The 17,903-nt window shown below is 39.1% G+C and overlaps 1 protein-coding gene across 1 annotated transcript; it reads right to left on the reverse strand.

Annotated features, from left to right (window-relative positions):
• Positions 1 to 1,585: 1,585 nt before the first annotated feature.
• Positions 1,586 to 7,077, reverse strand: LOC131076479 (RNA exonuclease 4). The gene is made up of 7 exons (XM_058013689.2): positions 6,875 to 7,077; positions 5,602 to 5,753; positions 3,419 to 3,552; positions 3,006 to 3,244; positions 2,642 to 2,848; positions 2,379 to 2,459; positions 1,586 to 2,071 (listed from the first exon to the last, which is right to left on the reverse strand). The coding sequence occupies exons 1-7, from the start codon at positions 6,895 to 6,897 to the stop codon at positions 1,822 to 1,824; spliced, it is 1,086 nt and encodes a 361-aa protein (XP_057869672.1). The 5' UTR covers positions 6,898 to 7,077; the 3' UTR covers positions 1,586 to 1,821.
• Positions 7,078 to 17,903: the final 10,826 nt, after the last annotated feature.

Here is a 17,903-nt window from a genome sequence, read left to right on the forward strand (position 1 = left end):
CAAGCTAAAAGAGGTTCTGTCTCAAACAATTGGTAATGAATACAGCATTTCTTACTTGGAGCAGTGTTCTAACCAATCAAGTGAGAAAACTTCTGAAGCTACCCGTCAAAAGGATTGCTGACTCACGAGACACTTTGAAAGCAGATCCAACAACTTTAAATGAGGGATAAAAATCTGTGAGCAAGTAGAGACGCTTGTCTAGGTTGATATTGTAGTAAATACAAAAAAGAGTTGTGCCAAAAGTAATATGGAATGCTGACATCTTTTGTTGATTTGGTGTTACTAAAATAGTTGTGCTTGAGTTGGGAGGCACCGATATGAATCCAAAGAAAAGTAGGGCATGTGCAGCCCATGGTCTAAGCATAGTCAGGTACACAAGGTGGTTTCATATGCTGAGTTACCTAGTAATCTAGGTATAGTCAAGTGCACATGGTGGTTTCATATGCTATAAGTTTCCCTGTAATCTAAGGACACTTGATGCTGTAGTACCAGAAAAGAGAAATGGAAACCGCAACAACAATGGCAATGTGACAAGAAACAGGGTATTTAAAGGTTGCATATAAAATATATATATATATATAATTTTATCTCACAAATAAAAATGTAAGTAAAATATTATTAACATAATTAAATTAAATCAAAACTATTTTAAAAAATACAATGCATGTCAAGAAAAAATTTATAATTAAATAATTTTACAAATACATGCTAAAAACGAATATTTAAATAACTTAATACTTTTGAGAGTGCAAAATTATTTTAAAAGTATTCATGCATGTATATGGTGAATTGGACAGCTCTGCAATTTAAACATTAAAGAACTAATAGATAACTCCCATGTACTCTTGTACTTCCAAGTTCCAACAAATTAGTTCCTAGGTTATAACAAAAGTCTAAAATTCATAAATGAAACAAAGTGTTAATGCAACAATTTTTATTTCTGAACTGTTTTCATGATGGCTTTAAAATGGCATGGATGGCTTGGAAATCGCCATCTGCGACATGAAATACGTTTCAGCCATTGAATGTGAAGCAGCATTCTCCCGTCTCATTTCGGGTAACAGAGGTTATTCTTTCCTATCCTTGCTAAATGGATCTCTTAGTTTTCTTGCTTGAACACCACAGAATCTTATTTGCTTGTAACATTTTTTCAATAGAATGTTCCTATCAATATAAGTTGACAATCCAGAAATTTGACGACTAAACAAAGGCACTCTACTAGTATGATGACTTGGCCATTATTACTAATGCAAGTAACACCTTCTAATAACAATTGTGGTTTGTTCCATTGGTTCAAAAATGTACAGATAATATGTTTCTTGGCAAATAAATATTCTTCCTTTTCTGAATGCTCACAAATGCTCTCCAATTTTCTGGATGAACATCTAATGGAAGGACTATAATTAGTGTGCTCTTTTGTGGCATACCTTGGTAGATTATATGACCAAATATTGTATAGTATTGTTGCAACAAATTTTTTAATTTTCAGTGTCCAAATCAACACATGCAAGATTGTAGTGCAAATCAGCAATGGCATTCATAACTAAACAATGGTTCATTGTAACCATTTGAAATATAGGCCATGTGAGATATCATATCTTTTAAACTGATCATTAACAATTTGGAAAACTACACAGGCCAAAAGTTAAAATTTCTATGCTCGTACTAAATATGCTCCATGATATTGCCCAACAAAAGCTGATCCTTAAAAACATTTAATTAATCTTTTCCACTCAGTTTTATGGGCAAGTTATCATGCCAATTGCTAATTGCCACAAAAGCAAAGACAAAGGCTAAAAACTGCAATGCACTTAAATGAAATCAACATGGGAATTGTTGTGCATCACAACACCAGCAGCGGTAATCAGACCTTGAAATTTCCAACAAAGCTTCAGGTGTCATTTTCTCCAAATCTGCCTGCTTCATAGATGCAAAATTATTGGTTTTGTCAGAATCAGCAATCCCATCACCATCTTTTTGTTCATGGACTAGAGACCGCATTTTCTTGTAGATACGCATTGCTGCTACAGCATCCTCGTATGGGTCATGTTGACCATTTTGTATCCGGTACCTGTGCAACTCATATTTTAAATGATATAATAATTGCTAAACATCAATATCCTAAGGTGATGGAAGCAAATATTCATCAAGGCATCCATTAAAAATTGTTAGCTACCAATCAAAAGCCCAAGGCAGCTCATAAAATAATGAATTTCCCTTCAAAGTTTCCACAAATGATCTGTACTTCATTCTAAACTTACATATGGAGATCTTGTTTCAAAGATGAAAACTAAAATGAATGCCACAATGTACATTGAACACAACTATCCTCTCAAAATATAAATTAGTTTCTATATTCAAGAAATGAAGTATAATACCCTAATAAATGCTTTGTCAAGTACTTGAGAGAGTGGCTTGTCTTGCCAGTCTTGCGCAATGGTGGATACTTAGCAGTGTCCCTGAAGACGATTATACAAAAATATAATTTACAATTGAATAATAATCAAGAGCAAAACGGATACAAAATTTTTGATATTTTCTAGAAGATGCAAAATTCAATACACTTTGACAATTTATAAGCATCAAATTATGACAAAGGTGTTCAAACACTATTGCAAGCATGTTACAAAACATTAAATACCTGATTAGATGGCTTGGGTATTCAAGCATTAAGCATTGCAAATCATTGTCTAAGCTGTGCCCGACAAGAAGCTTTGCCTTACCACCTACTAGACGAACTCGTGATACTGTTTCACCATTATATAAAATTTTCTTAATTTCCTCGGCCACATCTTTCACTGGTATTGCCTCAGCAAGATGCTCTGGTTTTATACCAGTGATATCAAACCTACAAAAAGCACAAAAGAAAGCTCTGAAACTCATAATGCACCTAATGTTTAGCTCCTGACATAGGATGTTGCTTTAACATATTATATTTTTCAGGCATATAATCTAAAATTCAGAATTAAATTGTTGTATACAAAAGATAGGGATGAACATATCACCTGTAATCTGTAATAGGTATCTGTGGCTTGACATATGTATGAAAGAGACAATTTTCTTCTTCATCAACCAGGCAGACTTTTCCACAAAGGTTAAAGGAGCCATCCTGCCCACCACCAACCATCTCACAATCTAGAGATACGGCAGAAACTGGATATATTTCATCATTCGGTTTTGTTTGGGGTCCAATCTTTTCAGCTTGGATACGCTTATTAATCAGTGAACGAGAACCAGATGGAACCTGCAAATAGTGATGCAAAAGTTGATTCAATTTGAATCATGATATCAAGCTTTGCTTTCATGCCCATTGCAGTAAGCAGACTGATAACATCAAGGCAACTAAATATTGTGATCGACTGCACAATTCTGCAGTGCATCTTCCACTCCACCGTATCAAAATACAAAATGCACTTACAGAAGACTGATCAGAAAGTATTTGACAGGTTCTTTTGTGAGCGGCAGCTTCCTCAGGGCTGTCAAAAAAAATCAAGCACAACTCACACCCCCTTTTGAGAAACTGTTCTGAGCATTCGGCCTTAGGCAGCGGACCTGTGGTAAAAAGATGCCAAAAATTAAACATTCAAACAAAACAAATTTCACATAAAAACGCATTGAAGAACATTGTTTAACTGAAGAAAAGTGCAACAAAAAAGTATAATCATTGTTAAGGACTAAGTCACTAAAATATAAAGTGGTAAATGGGCTTCACAATAGTTGATTAAGTTTTGCAGATTTAGGTTGAGAAGATTAAAGCGCATTGTGCATAATTATGATACAATAATAGCTACTTAATTTGATGAGAAAAGCAAATCCCACCACTGGCAAGGCTTACATTTGAGACACAAGCAGACCTTAGCTTGCAGACTATTCTATGAGGGCTTGCCACATCACAGCCCAACTTTCTCTGCATACTGTAAGTTCTCGGATTAGTGATTGGTGATTACTGTGAGTGCTGCCTGACCAAGGGCAAAAATAGGCCAAATAACAAATTCTCATTTCATAAAAAATTATTGAAGAGACTGACCTAGAATTAGAAACATTCTAACCATATCCCTGAATAACACCCTCGAATAGGTCAGCAGAAGGGTAATTACTTCAATTCTGACTACATCATTCTAGATCTAAATTCACCAATGATGAGCTGTTTGAAAGCATCTCAAGGCCCCCTGAGCTTGCTTTTGGCCACTTGAACTTTGCATCTCCCATCTTTTCTTTGTGGCAAGCTAATTGGCAGGCCAAATGCCTTCTCATCATCAACAGCAAGTGTACTTCTAGCATATAGAAAAAATCCAGCTGTTGTTTATGGGGTCACTTGTTAGGTCTATAGATTCCTCCTTTTTTTATAGCTCTGAGAAGAGGGAGAAACCCTAGAATCCTCTTTGTTACCATTTCTATTTAACAAAAATTGGCTTGGGTGATGCCCAACCCTCTTGTAATTGTTTTTAGTCCTTGAATTCTATCCCTCTATTTCTGCTTTTTTCCAACACAAAAGAAAGAGTTGAGACTCTAGGAAAGAAAAGATTGAAAAGAGAGAAGCTAGAGATTATGAACACAGTCGAACATAGTGAGTCAAAGAACCTGCAATGCTTTCAACAAATGCCAAATATGGGCTCATGTCCACAATGACAGTTAAATCTTGTTTGTCAATTGAACATTTTTTAACTGAAGAAGGGTGCAACAAAGAAGTGACAGTAATCATTGCTAAGAATTGAGTCACTAAAATATCAAGTGGTAAATGTAAATTCACAATAATCGATCAAGTTTTACAGATTTGGGTTGAGAAGATTAAAGCATACTGCGTATAATTATTCTACAATAATAGCAAACCAATAAATGCAAATCCAGCCACTGGCGGAGCCTACATTTGAGACACCAGCAGGCCTTGGCTTGCAAACTATTGTATAAGGGCTTGCCACAGCACAGCCCAACTTTCTCTGCATACTGTAAATTCTATGATTACTGTAAGTGGTGCCCGACAACAGGCAAAAATAGGCCGAATACCAACTTCTTGTTTCATAAAAAATAATTGAAGAGGCTGCCCTAGAATTAGAAACATCTCTAACCATGTCTCTGAATAACACCCTCCAATAGGTCAGCAAAAGGATGATTAGCTCATCTCTGAATAGCCCACGACTGCCTTGCTCTAAAATTAAATTCAAAAATGATGAGCTACTTGGAGGCACCTCAATGGCCCCCTGGGCTTGCTTTTGACCACTTGAACATTTGCCCCTCCCCTTTTAACTTTTTTTAAGCAAGATAATTGGCAGGCCATTTAGCTTTTCATCATCAAAGGCAAGTGTAGTCCTAGCATCTACAAGTAAATCCAACTGTTATTTATAGGGTGACTGGTTAGGTTTATAGTTTCCTTGCTTTTTCGATAGCTCTAAGAACAGGGAGAAACCTTCAAATCCCCTTCGTCACCATTTCTATTTAACAAAAATGGACTTAAAGGATGCCCCACCCTCCTTGTAACTGTTTAAAGTCCCTTAAATTTTATCCTTTCATTTCTGTTTTCTTCCAGCACGAAAAAACGGGTCGAGACACTATGAAAATAATTGAAAACAGAAAGCTTAAGGTTATGAACACATTCAAACATACCAACAAGATGTTCCCTCAGTGAATCAAAGAACTTGCAATGCTTTCTACAAATGCCACATATGGGTTCATGTCCAGAATGACAGGTCAATCTCATGTGTTCTACCAAATGCTCCATTTTATTGAATTGCTTGAAGCATGCTGCACATTTGTTCCTACAAGCACACCCATAAATGTTATCTTCTCAAATTTACGTAAAAAGATAGTCCATGAAAGGCAAACCATATGCCATGAGAGATAATTTGACCCAACATAGCACTGATTAACACATAATAAAACTTTGCACTAGATTTCCATTTGGGCACATTTGTAGTAAACCGTGCCTTATATTTGTTATTAGGGAATGCCCTAATCATTGTTACTATACTTTAATCGGACAGTACTAGGAAAAATAGAGATCTTAAACCGTGCATAGCTCACAATAAATCCCATTCCAGGCATACATACATAGAATTGTATTAGAAATGGATCTTAAGCAGGTAAATCATATGCCATGATAGATAATTGGACCAAGATGACACGGTACTAATACATGATAAAAATTTGTAGTAAATTTCCATTTAGGCACATTTGTGGTAAGGAAGTGCCCTCGTCATTATCACTATAATCAATTGACCAGTACTAAGAAAATCAGGGATCTTAAACCGGCACAACTCAATAAAAACTATTTCAGGCATAAAAAAACAGATTGTGTATCAGAAATTAATTCTAAGCATATACACCATGGGCCATAACAGACAGTTCACTGGACAGAACACAGGACTCATATACAATAAACCACACAGGACTCATATACAATAAACCGGCACAACTCAAAATAAAACCCATTTCAGGCATACATACATAGATTTTGTATCAGAAATGAATTCTACGCAGGTACATCATATGCCATAACGGATAATTGACTAGATATAACGCAGTACTAATAGATGATAAAACGTTTATCCAAATTTCCATTCGGGCACATCTGTAGTGTACCGTGCCTAGCATTTGTTATTAGGGAATGCCCTCACCATGTTACTATTATTTTAATCGGGCAGTACTGAGAGAAACAGAGATCTTAAACTGTGGAAGCTCACAATAAAAACCCATTCCAGGCATGCACGCATGGAATTAATATCAGAAATCAATCTTAAGCTATTTGGAAGCCCATAAAAGACACATCATTCAGATTATAGAATTGCTCAAATTTTTTGCTAGAATCCCCTCAAAATCCAAGACCTAATACCACTAAATCACAGAGTAGAACAGACAATCCCCCACACAGAATACTAACCTGCTGCTTTCTGCAGAATCCATGACTTTATTTTGATAGAAAATTTCACAAAAGAGGTCTGTGAATTTATTGTGTCCTAAGGTGGCGGGAATATCATCACCCAACAACGATTATCCATTTTGCTTGCTCTATGAAGAGGATATGAATCGATAATTGTGTATTTTGAACAGTTTGAGGACACTCTCCTCTTCGTGGGTCACATCAAATGGGCAAAGAATTAATTCTATGATGAAATGTGTTTTATTATTATTATTATTATTGTCGAAGAAAAAAATTGTATATTTTGTCATTTTTATTTATTTATTTTATATTATTTATTCAGATCGAGGGGTGTTCATTTTGTCAATTCTGTTAGGGGCAAGATCCCAACCTCATCTTTTAAGATGTTGAGGTCTTGCATTCAATAAGATTTTATCTTCGGTGGGCTCATTTATAATCATTCAACTTCACCAAAAGAACAGTTGTCCATTGACTTATTTTGGGTTTTGATTTTGGAAATTATTTCTATATGGGGTGTCCTCATTCATATTAGTCACACTCCACTTTCCTATTTTTATTTAAACTGATTTTTCCATCTTGGTTTGGATTGTAGATGTCCGTAGAGAGACATGTTGACTACTAATTTTGCATTATACGCTAACAGCCTTATGGGAAATTCAATGATGGGGGACCTTTGCGCGAGGTTCACTGAATAACCTTTGGGTTTGAGAAGCCGACTCTTCATACAATAGGGGGGAGAAAAAGGAGAAAGAATACTTAAAATCTACACTAATTAAGCGATACACCATAATATTTTTGGAATGTTTGAAGCGCAGAAAACCCAGGTATTTGCAATTTTAAGGCTCATTCAACAATCTACATGCCTAATACAGTTAGAGAAGAAAATCAAACAAGACTCATTCAACATAATATGACATACACCATTCATCTAACAAATAAAAAGTTTAATAACATAGTTTAATCTGTAGAGTCTCACAACACATATCATAGAAGTTACTGAATTGGAAAATAGCACATAAGTTAATCTATTAAGCTTCAAACAAAAATAACCATAAAGGCCATAGGCACAGTCTGATATATTTATCATCCACAAAACATAATTAACAGAAAGGCCTAATTCACAGAGCCAAAGTCTAGTAAACTTTTCTCAAATTCTGAACCCCTAAAACAACTGAAGAAAGGCCAATAAATAGCCCTCGGACGCCTAACAACTGTCAGTAGGAAAGCACGAGAAAAAAACCCCAACAACTGCTCCCTGTCAGGAATCTCCTTGTGTGGCATCCATAGAGATGCATGCAATCAAAAAGAGAAAAAGGTCTTTTGATATCATTATGCTAACTGCATCATGGCGACCTCTGTGCCTGCCAAAACAAGAAACCCATGGTGCCAACAACATTCCAGCTCACGAACCGACGAAGGGACACGCAGCAACTCTGAGGAGACTTAGAGCCGAGCATAAAAGGAGGACCGGGAAATGAAGTGCAGAGGTACCAAGTGCCACTACTAGCGCACGAAGAATGGTGGGGCTGGGAGCACTTACGCCAAAGGAAAGACCTGCGCCACGCGGCAGCTCTGCACTTTCTCATCGCAAGGCGAGAAAAACGAGCCACTTAGAGAAACGTCGTGACACCACATGGCACACGCAGACAAATGGAAGAGCGGGCCGAAAAGGGAAAGGGGAATGACAAACACTTAACCAAAACGCCACCCCGCGAATAACTTCAACAAAACATTAACATTTCTTGCGATTCAACGGGGAATTCTACCTGCGGAATGCTAGGACCCAAAATTGTTGGTTCTAAGACCAGACTTAAGCTTGAATTGGGAAAAGCAGATCAAAAACCTAGTGCAGCGGGATCCAATTCCCTTAGAAGGTAACGCTTGAGCTTCCAAGATTTGGCAATTCTAGTCCAAATAGATAACTTCATCGAATGGTAAACTTGTTGGTTCCTCATGGACCATCTTTAGAAGCGCATGGAGTTGAGCCAGGGGGTGTAGGAGCTTCTCGACTTCCTTTACTGAAATAGGACTACTAAGGTGTTGTAGGAAAGTGTGATCTTGTTGCAGTTGATCAATTTGTCTTTTAACTTGCTCAACCCCTAAAACAAAGCCATTTATAGGAAAAGGTGAAGGCAGGCCAAAGTACACAAACCTCTCCACACGCCGCTTGATATTTGGAATCGAAATCGTCAAGGAATTAAGTGTTGCCAACGCTTGCATGGCTGCCTTGTGATGATTGATGAAAAGATTGGCCCTCCTAATCAATTGCTTACAATCTGCAACTCCCTTTGCTACCAAATCCTCATCAGAAGCAACATATAGCCACTGAATCAACCTTTGGTCCATGGGGAGCTTAGGACCAATTAAGAGAGTAACCCTGTCAATGAGAACACCCGCTCCAACACAAAGAGACTGTGCTTCACCAAGGAATCTTAGCACAGGTTGCAGTGAAGGGCAATATTGCTTAACCTTCTCCCAATGAGAAACATACAATTCTTCCACAACCAGAGAGAGATCTTGAGGAACTTCCAGAGGGGGGGAAGTTGAGATAAGCATGCGATTTCATCGCACTTCACTCTTATCTCATTTTGCATATCCTTATTTATGTCCTGCTCACGAGTGGCCTGATGCTCCAAAGTGAGGATCATGGTGCCTCTATCCTGAAAAGCGTCCTGAAGCCGCGCTATGCGATCTTTCTCTTGCTACAATAATTCCTTTGCATTTTGGAGTTCCTTCTCAGTTTGCTCTAGGCTACTCTGCATTTCACGTGTGGTTGTTTCAAACTTCCCTCTTTCCTCATTTAGAGTGACCTGCGCATCGCTCAAATATCGCGCGTATTCTTCTTTCAGGCGAACCTCTTCCCGCAGCTGAGCTTGAATCTAGGTAGCATCTCTGGAAGTTGCTTTCAGCTGGTGTATTTTTTGTTCTCTCTATTGCAATTCCTTTAGTGCTACATTCCTCGCCGCCTCTTGTTCCTGCAGCTGAGCACTCACATTGTTTAGGGCATCTTGTAACTTTTCCTTTTTAGAATTTGCTTGAGCTAACAAGCCTTGCAAACGGTTGATCTCATCACTTCTAGCTTTCTCCTCCTTCCTCTGATGGTCCAAGGATTCTTTGAGGCGACTGATCTCTTCTTGCATCTTGTCCAAATGATGACTCTTCTTGATGAAACCTGAAGACACAACCTTTGAAGTCTCTTCCATCATTTCCACCTTATCCATTGCAGTGGCATTCATGAGATCAATCCCAACAACATGTAGGGAGTAATCATTTGATTTCATTTGGGCCTTCGACTTGTTGACCTTTGGAAACATGGTTGCAAAGAAGAGACTTTGATTCTCCTCATTGAAATGTGTGCACATGTGGTCGGGCTGGCTTTTGTCCATCCTTCTTCTTCCTCTTGTTGGCCCGGTTAAGACACATGGTTTTAGAGTAGGTGACCTGCTGATAATAAGTATCCGAAGTGGAAATAGCTTGACCCGCAAATGTTGAATCAGGAGGAATGACATAGGGAAAAGAGGAAATGGAACCACTTTTTTGAATGGGTTGTGCAAGCATGGTTGGGGAGAACAATAGGACAAAGGGAGACGCTCTTGAAAAAGTTGGATCAGCGAAGGCTGAACCGACATTGGGGGTAGGAGTGGACTCTCCAAAACCAAGCATACATGCTATAGGGGTTGTAGTGGAAGTTTGTGGGAAGAATGTTGCAGGGAATGAGACAATAGCCTACAACAACATAGCCTACTATGAAGGGGCGATCACAGACGCAACCTGAGGCTCAATCGACAATCCGGCGGGTGCTAATGTAAGAGCAATAGGGACCTGGGTAGACATGGGTGCAACTTGGGATGCCGAGGAAACTAGAGACTGAGAAGAGAGGAGGGGAGGAGGAAGTTGTACCTAAACCGTAGAAGTCACCACCTGTTGAGAGGCTGAAGGAGCTGCAGGTACTCGAGAAGACAAACCATTCTTTGTAGAGTCCATAGATTGTTTCTTTTTAGATGGGGGGTCGAAGATCTACTTCTCAGTTGGTCTTTCTGAAGATTGGGAGTGCATTTTCCGAGTTGGGTTGGCGAAAGGAACTGAAATGTCAGCCTCAACACCTTGCTCTTCTACATTTATAATCTCCACCTCTTGTTGTTGAGCCGACTCGAGGGATGAGTCTTCACGTGGGGACTCGTCACTTGCCTCTTCCTCATCATTACTGTGCTTTTGCCATGCCTCTTCAAAATATTTTTCCAAGGGAGTGTTACCCACATTAGCCTTGAGTTGTTGGGTTTCTTGATGGTAAATCCAGAAATTCTCTCTCTTCTTTCTAGGCCAAGAATCTTATTTCATGGTTCGCAACATATTATGGGGAATAGGCTTAGCCGGGTTGTACCTCTACAGGGGAGTGTAGAAACTCAACCATGGGGGTCACACAACTTTAGGAAAATCACTAGGATCAATATAGAGGCTCGGGTGATTCACTAGAGGATTGGTGCGGCCTTCCCATGAGTTTTGCGGCACATGCTTGATGGCATTCCTTCTATGTTTGTTGAACAAGCACCCATCCAGGTCATAACTCCATACATTGTCAATTACTACCAAGCCGAGTTGCACCAGCTTGGAGGTCAAGACCATCTCAGTAATACTCTTTCGTTCAAGGAAAATGCGACCAATTGCCTTGTGGTCTTCAATTATAGATGTATCATGTTTCCTTGACCCTATAACCTTCTCAACTTCCACCAGCTTCCTGAATATCTCAAGAGCCAAGGCCCTTTTAGTGACATGCGTAGGTAGGCAGAATGGTTCCCCAGAAAAATCATGTACACAAATGAAAGAAAAATCCCTCCCCAAGAACCAATCACAGCAGGGGTGTTCGTTACTCATCCAATTCACCTGAATTTGGGAAAATTGGGCAAGAGGCTCTTGAGGAATAACACCAAAATCTTAAAAGACGGGGGCTAGGAAACAATCTGAAAACTGATATGTGTCATAGGTGGTCGACAAGACGAGTGTCCAGACAGACATCGACATTTTGTTTCCTTGCTCATCATGGGTAGCCAATTGGATGTACTGACTAAAGAAAGGGCAATTTTGGTGTACGAACAAATGAACTAGGAAAGAAGCGAACCTGAACCGTCACAACTACTCAACCTCATCCAACTGCCTTGTCAACTCTTTGGCTATCGACATAGAGACATCAAAATGAAACAACTCTCTCTGTTTCCGGCACTTAAAAAGTAACCCCATCATGGGAGCTGAGATCTCCTGGTCACTATCATGACCACATAGGAATGCAATTGTTGAGGCAATGTCTTGGAGCTTGGGAGGTTCAATCACCGAGATCCGATTTAACACTGCTTGACAGAAGGGGACGATATCTCGCTTGGTGTACCAATAGTCTTCCATGACATCCTTGTCAAAAATCTCTATAATATCAATTCTGGGGCAACACAGCATGTCTCTAATAGTGTCTGGGGTTATGAAAACCTACAAAGAAGAGCTCTGTATTGAAGGAGGATCAGGTACGAATCTGCTTGTGCACGCTGCAACAAATTTTAGACAATGTGGAACCATGGGCACCAAGAATTGGGGAACGTCGTTGTTCCAGAATTTAAACACTGTAGACTGCGACTCATTCCTATGGCTCAACATTCTCGTGCATGCAGCCTCCCTGAGGTCCTTCGGCTATTTGTGCAGATCAGGCTCAATGACATCTTCAAATGTGTCAATTACTACCATGGGGTCCTGGGTGTTCGTCTTCGACTTGGGCTTAGTTTTGGGGTAGTCCAGCTTTGGAGGCATAGCTTGAGATGCATATGAGATCTCCTTGTACACATCAACCCACATCGCGCCCTGAGATGGGTTAGAGGCTCCTGCTGCAATCTTCATTTCTTTGTAAACAAGCTTCTTGACACTTCTTAAGGACTTTGGCGCTCAAAATGTAGAATGAATATCTTCCATGCACTTTTGAGGTTCTCTTCTTTAAATGCATCACATGTCTAGATTTGCGTGCAAAAAAGGTGCATTTATTATAAGTAACAGTCCACACGTATGCCATCTCATTTTCCATGTGGCATTAATGCAAAAACATGAAGAGGCATCGCCATTGTGTTTTTGAAAAGATCTGCCCACTACATCATTATTTTAAGCCATTTGAGATGATTTTCTTATCAGGATAGATCTCTTCATTAAGGAAAATATTTGCGGCCAGCAAGGCTAACACGAGCCAAAACGATCCTTCAACTTACTGGGTTTAGGCAAAACATACTTGAGGATACACGTGGCGTTTGAGTATGCTGCTTCCTTTCTCGAGGCTCTGAGCACGATATATGCAATCCTTAAGCTTAACTCCATTCACTTGCGTGAGTTATGAGAAAGGATAGCCGCATCGAAGATTGAGGGCACTAGCTCTTAATTTTCATTTATTATTCAAGACTAGAAATCAGCTATAAATATGTCTTTTCAAACATCTTTTTGCATAGTAGATGGCTTAATGACAAAGTTTCTAGAGTCATGGATACTCCTGTTAGGCTCACCAGCAGCAAGGCGTAGGTCATTTTCCTAGGAAACATTTTAGACTGGCGGTTGCAAATCATGATGCAACGAAGAAGCCCTTTGATTATTGCAGCCATAAAATTGGTGCTTGGCAAGAATTTTATCGATGATATGGATCAGTATCGCGTCAACACGAACATTTCCTCACACTTTATGGCCTCGTTATTAGACACTAGTGTAGACACCTAAAATTAATATTTAATTAATTTAAGCTTGTCAACATAATTAATCGATTTAATTGTGTTATCCTTATTCCTCTTAGTGTTAATTAAATCCAATTTAATTAATCATGTCACTATTAATTAATTTATCAAATAAATTAATTATTTCCCTATTCTTGTAAAGTCCCCCTAGTAATTATTTCCTCTAAACCCGCTCAATTAATTAATTTTAATTAATTAACCTATTCCTGTGATTCCTAAAAATCACTTTTTCTAATTCTAGCTCAACCTAATTAATCCTTCTAGAATCTCTCATAATCATGGTTATCATCATTTCTCCAATTTTAAATTCCCACTCATGTCACATCAACATTGAGCCTCTCAAAGAAATTCAAATTTCTTTGAATCCCTCCATGCATCCTTATTTTGGAAATTTTAATTCCTCATTTTGAAATTCAAATTTCCTTTCCCCCCTCTTCTCAACGAATTTTCTATTCCTGTTTATTTTCCCAAGGCACCCTTGATCCATGCCTTCCATTTCAAATCAATCTTGGCCCTTCATTGGCCTCCTCCAATCTATAAATTGGGGATCATTTTGATAACTTAATGATGAGCGAATAGTACCCAATCGGTACTGAGAGGGGGGGGATGAATCAGTACAGGCAAAAATACAGTCCAAAACCGGTTTGACAGCAGACACTTCAAATGACTGGCAGACAGTGACACCAGTTTGAAACAGAGTGCAACCGGTAAAGCTAAGAATGTCTGAGACAAGCATTAACCGGTTACTCACTTAGCTTTTCACTCAACTCGAGACTACACTACCATTTCACCCTTATGTATAAACAAGTAATCTATCATCAGATCATAATAACAGCTAGTTCAACATGTTTTATTGACAAACATAAAACACATAACCATCATATGCTTGACAGACAATAGCAAAGCATCACAAGATAAGAGCATCACACATGACACACATATTTTTCACGTGGAAACCCAACTGGGAAAAACCACGGTGGGGATGAATATCCACAAGTTGTTTTTGAACACTTTAGAAGTTTTCTCTGTTAGGAGCCTTGTCCGGTTAGAGACATTACAAAAGGTTCTGCTAGGAACCGATCCTATTAGAGATCACCCGATTAAGGGATGGCTACAATACCCGATTAAGGGTTAAACCCCATTAAAGGTTACCTTGTTAGAGGATTTCAAGAACTCAATAGCTAAAGGATTCCGAACTCAATAGCTTTGAATTACCCTGTTAAAGGATTTTCAGCAAGTCGGTTAAGGCTACCTTGTTAAGGGATTTTCCAACTGGTGAGGTGGTTAGAGATCAACAAGTATTACAATGATCTGGTAACAGAACTCAATGCCAATGCAGATCTGCTTAAGCTCCTCTTTACCTTCTACACTTACACTCTGCAGGTATGACTTCTCTCCTTTTGGTCTGGCAAGAATCACATATCCCTTCTCTTGGATACACACACACACAACTTTTTCCAACAACCTCAGAAAGAGACACAACATCGACCTTATAGGAAAACAGATAGGTCGGTAGCATTAACCCTAAACCCTAACCCTGTTAGGTTAAGGAATTCAAATGGTTCAATCCTGACCGTTGAGCACACTGCATTAAATGCAGTAGATCTTGATCCAAATTCAAGACATTCTCCATCATCCATTTCCACCGATTTTATGGCAGCTGATAACCCATCACATTTTATCACCGTTTTATAGGCTTCGCACATTCTTGAGGTAGATAGGAACAATCTCCCTCATGCAAGATCCTTCACGCACATAGGCTTACGTGGCAACATGATCTGTTCGTCTTTACAATGCTAACTCATCACACAATATCATCGGTTGAGCCACACAGGCTTGAAGCACATCAACCGGAAACCCTAAAGTTGAGACTACCAACCGGTAGTCATACAATACTTCCATATGCCGGTTCCCATAAGTATATGCCGGTTCATCATGAACAAGCACACCGCTTCACTTTGGCACAAATGCCGGTTCACAGTGTTATACCAGTTCTCACATATGTTGGTTCACACCTCTTCAACATATTGACATCAATGACAACATACAATGTCATTATGTCCACATACTGGTTCACATAATGCCAACAATCTCCCCCTTTGGCATTGATGGCAATATACAAAGATATCTCTCTGCTTCACATCTTCTCCCCCAATGTCTGTAGATATCTTCTTCGCTTCACATCTTCTCCCCCTTTGACAACAATGCCAAAGTGGAGGCACAAGTTTCCCTGTTCCATTATGCTGCTCCCCCAGAGGAGTAGCATTTTTCACACATCAACCCTGAAGAAAGATTTGACTATGCAATACATGACTGATGTGGAGCATATACCTTTAGTTCACCTTCGGAAGGGGCAGTACCCCTAATTCACCTCTTAAGTATGTGAATGTAGTCTTTGGGAGAGGCTTGGTGAATATGTCTGCTAATTGCTCCTTACTGGAAACATGCTCCAGTGCAATCTCTTTGTTCTGAACCTTTTCCCTCAAGAAATGATACTTAAGCTCAAAGTGCTTGGTTCTAGAATGTAAAACTGGATTCTTGGAGATATTAATTGCACTAGTATTGTCACAAAATATACTTACCGGTTTAGATACAGGAACTTTGAAGCCATTCAATACATGCTTCATCCAAATTGTTTGAGTACAATTCATGAAAGATGCAACATACTCTGCTTTTGCTGTAAATTGAGAGATACAACTCTGCTTTTTACTCATTCATGAGACTAGTCTACCACCAAGGAAGAATGCAACACCAGTTGTGCTCTTCCAGTCATCTACATTACCAGCCCAATCATCATCTGTGAACACTTTCAGGTTAAAATCATTATTGTATGGATACCATAACCCATAGTCAATAGTTCCTTTCAGATACCTAAGAATCCGCTTGACTACAACCAAGTGGGATTCTCTTGGACTTTTCTGGAACCTTGCAGTAATGCCAACTACATGTGCAATATCCGGTCTGCTATGCACTACATAATGCAACTTACCAATCATTGATCGGTATTCCTTCTCATCAACCAATGCAGAGTCATCCTCTTTGGATAGTTTACAACCGGTCACCATCGGTGTACCAACCAGTTTGCTATCTTCCATGCCAAAAGTCTTCAACACTTCTTTGACATATTTGGACTGAGTGATAAAGATTCCATCCTTCATCTGTTGGATCTGTAGTCTAATGAAGAACTTAATCTCCCCTATGAGTGACATTTCAAACTCTTTCTTCATCTCATCTGCAAATTCATGACTCATCTTGTCATCTCCACCAAAGATAACCTCACAACAAATACCTCACAGATTAGGATCTGATCTCCTTCAGACTTCAAGTAGATATTGCTATCTTCACTTGTTCTTTCAAATCCAATCTTCACAAGATGGGAATGTAGACGTTCATACCATGCCCTAGGTGCCTGCTTTAGTCCATATAGGGCTTTATGTAGCCTACATACCATGTCACTTTCTTCAGATAGGGAAAACCCATCTGGTTGCTCAATATACACCTCCTCTTTAAGTACACCATTTAGGAATGCAGATTTTACATCCATTTGATATACTTTGAAACCTTTAAAAGCTGCATATGTCAGAAGTATATGGACCCCTTCCAATTTGGCTACAAGAGCAAAGGTTTCTCCATAGTCTTCTCTTTCTTCTTGAGCATATCCTTTGCATACCAATCTGGCTTTGTTTCTAATCACCGTGCCATCCTCATTCAGCTTATTTCTGAAGACCCATTTGGTACCAATGACATTTTTATGCTCCGGTCTGGGTACCAAAGACCATGTACCATTTTTCTCTATCTGGTCAAGTTCCTCTTCCATTGCCTTGATCCAGTCTTCATCTTTATGTGCCTCTTTAAATGATTTAGGCTCAAATTTAGAGATCATACATGAGTTTTCTCTGACCTTTCTTCTTGTAAGGATTCCTGCTTCCTTATCTCCTATGATCTGATTAGGATCATGATTCAGCTTGACATACTGAGGAATGGTCTTGATGGATTCCTCTTGCTTTTCTTCTTCATCCTCATCTCCATCAGTATCAACATCTACATTTGCCGATGTAGGAACACTGTTACTGGTACTCGGTTGACTAACAATTGGTTCCCAGAAGGTTGCAACTGGTTCGTTTACCTCTTGCTCACTACCGGTTTCCTTAGTTTTCTCAGAGGTTTCATCAACTCTTACATTGATGCTTTCCATAATTCTTTGAGTCCTATTGTTGAAACACTTGAGAGCTTTGCTCTTGGTGGAATATCCAAGGAATATTCCCTCATCACATTTCGCATCA

The sequence above is a fragment of the Cryptomeria japonica genome, chromosome 5, assembly GCF_030272615.1.
Source record: "Cryptomeria japonica chromosome 5, Sugi_1.0, whole genome shotgun sequence".
In the NCBI taxonomy this organism is placed as follows: domain Eukaryota; kingdom Viridiplantae; phylum Streptophyta; class Pinopsida; order Cupressales; family Cupressaceae; genus Cryptomeria; species Cryptomeria japonica.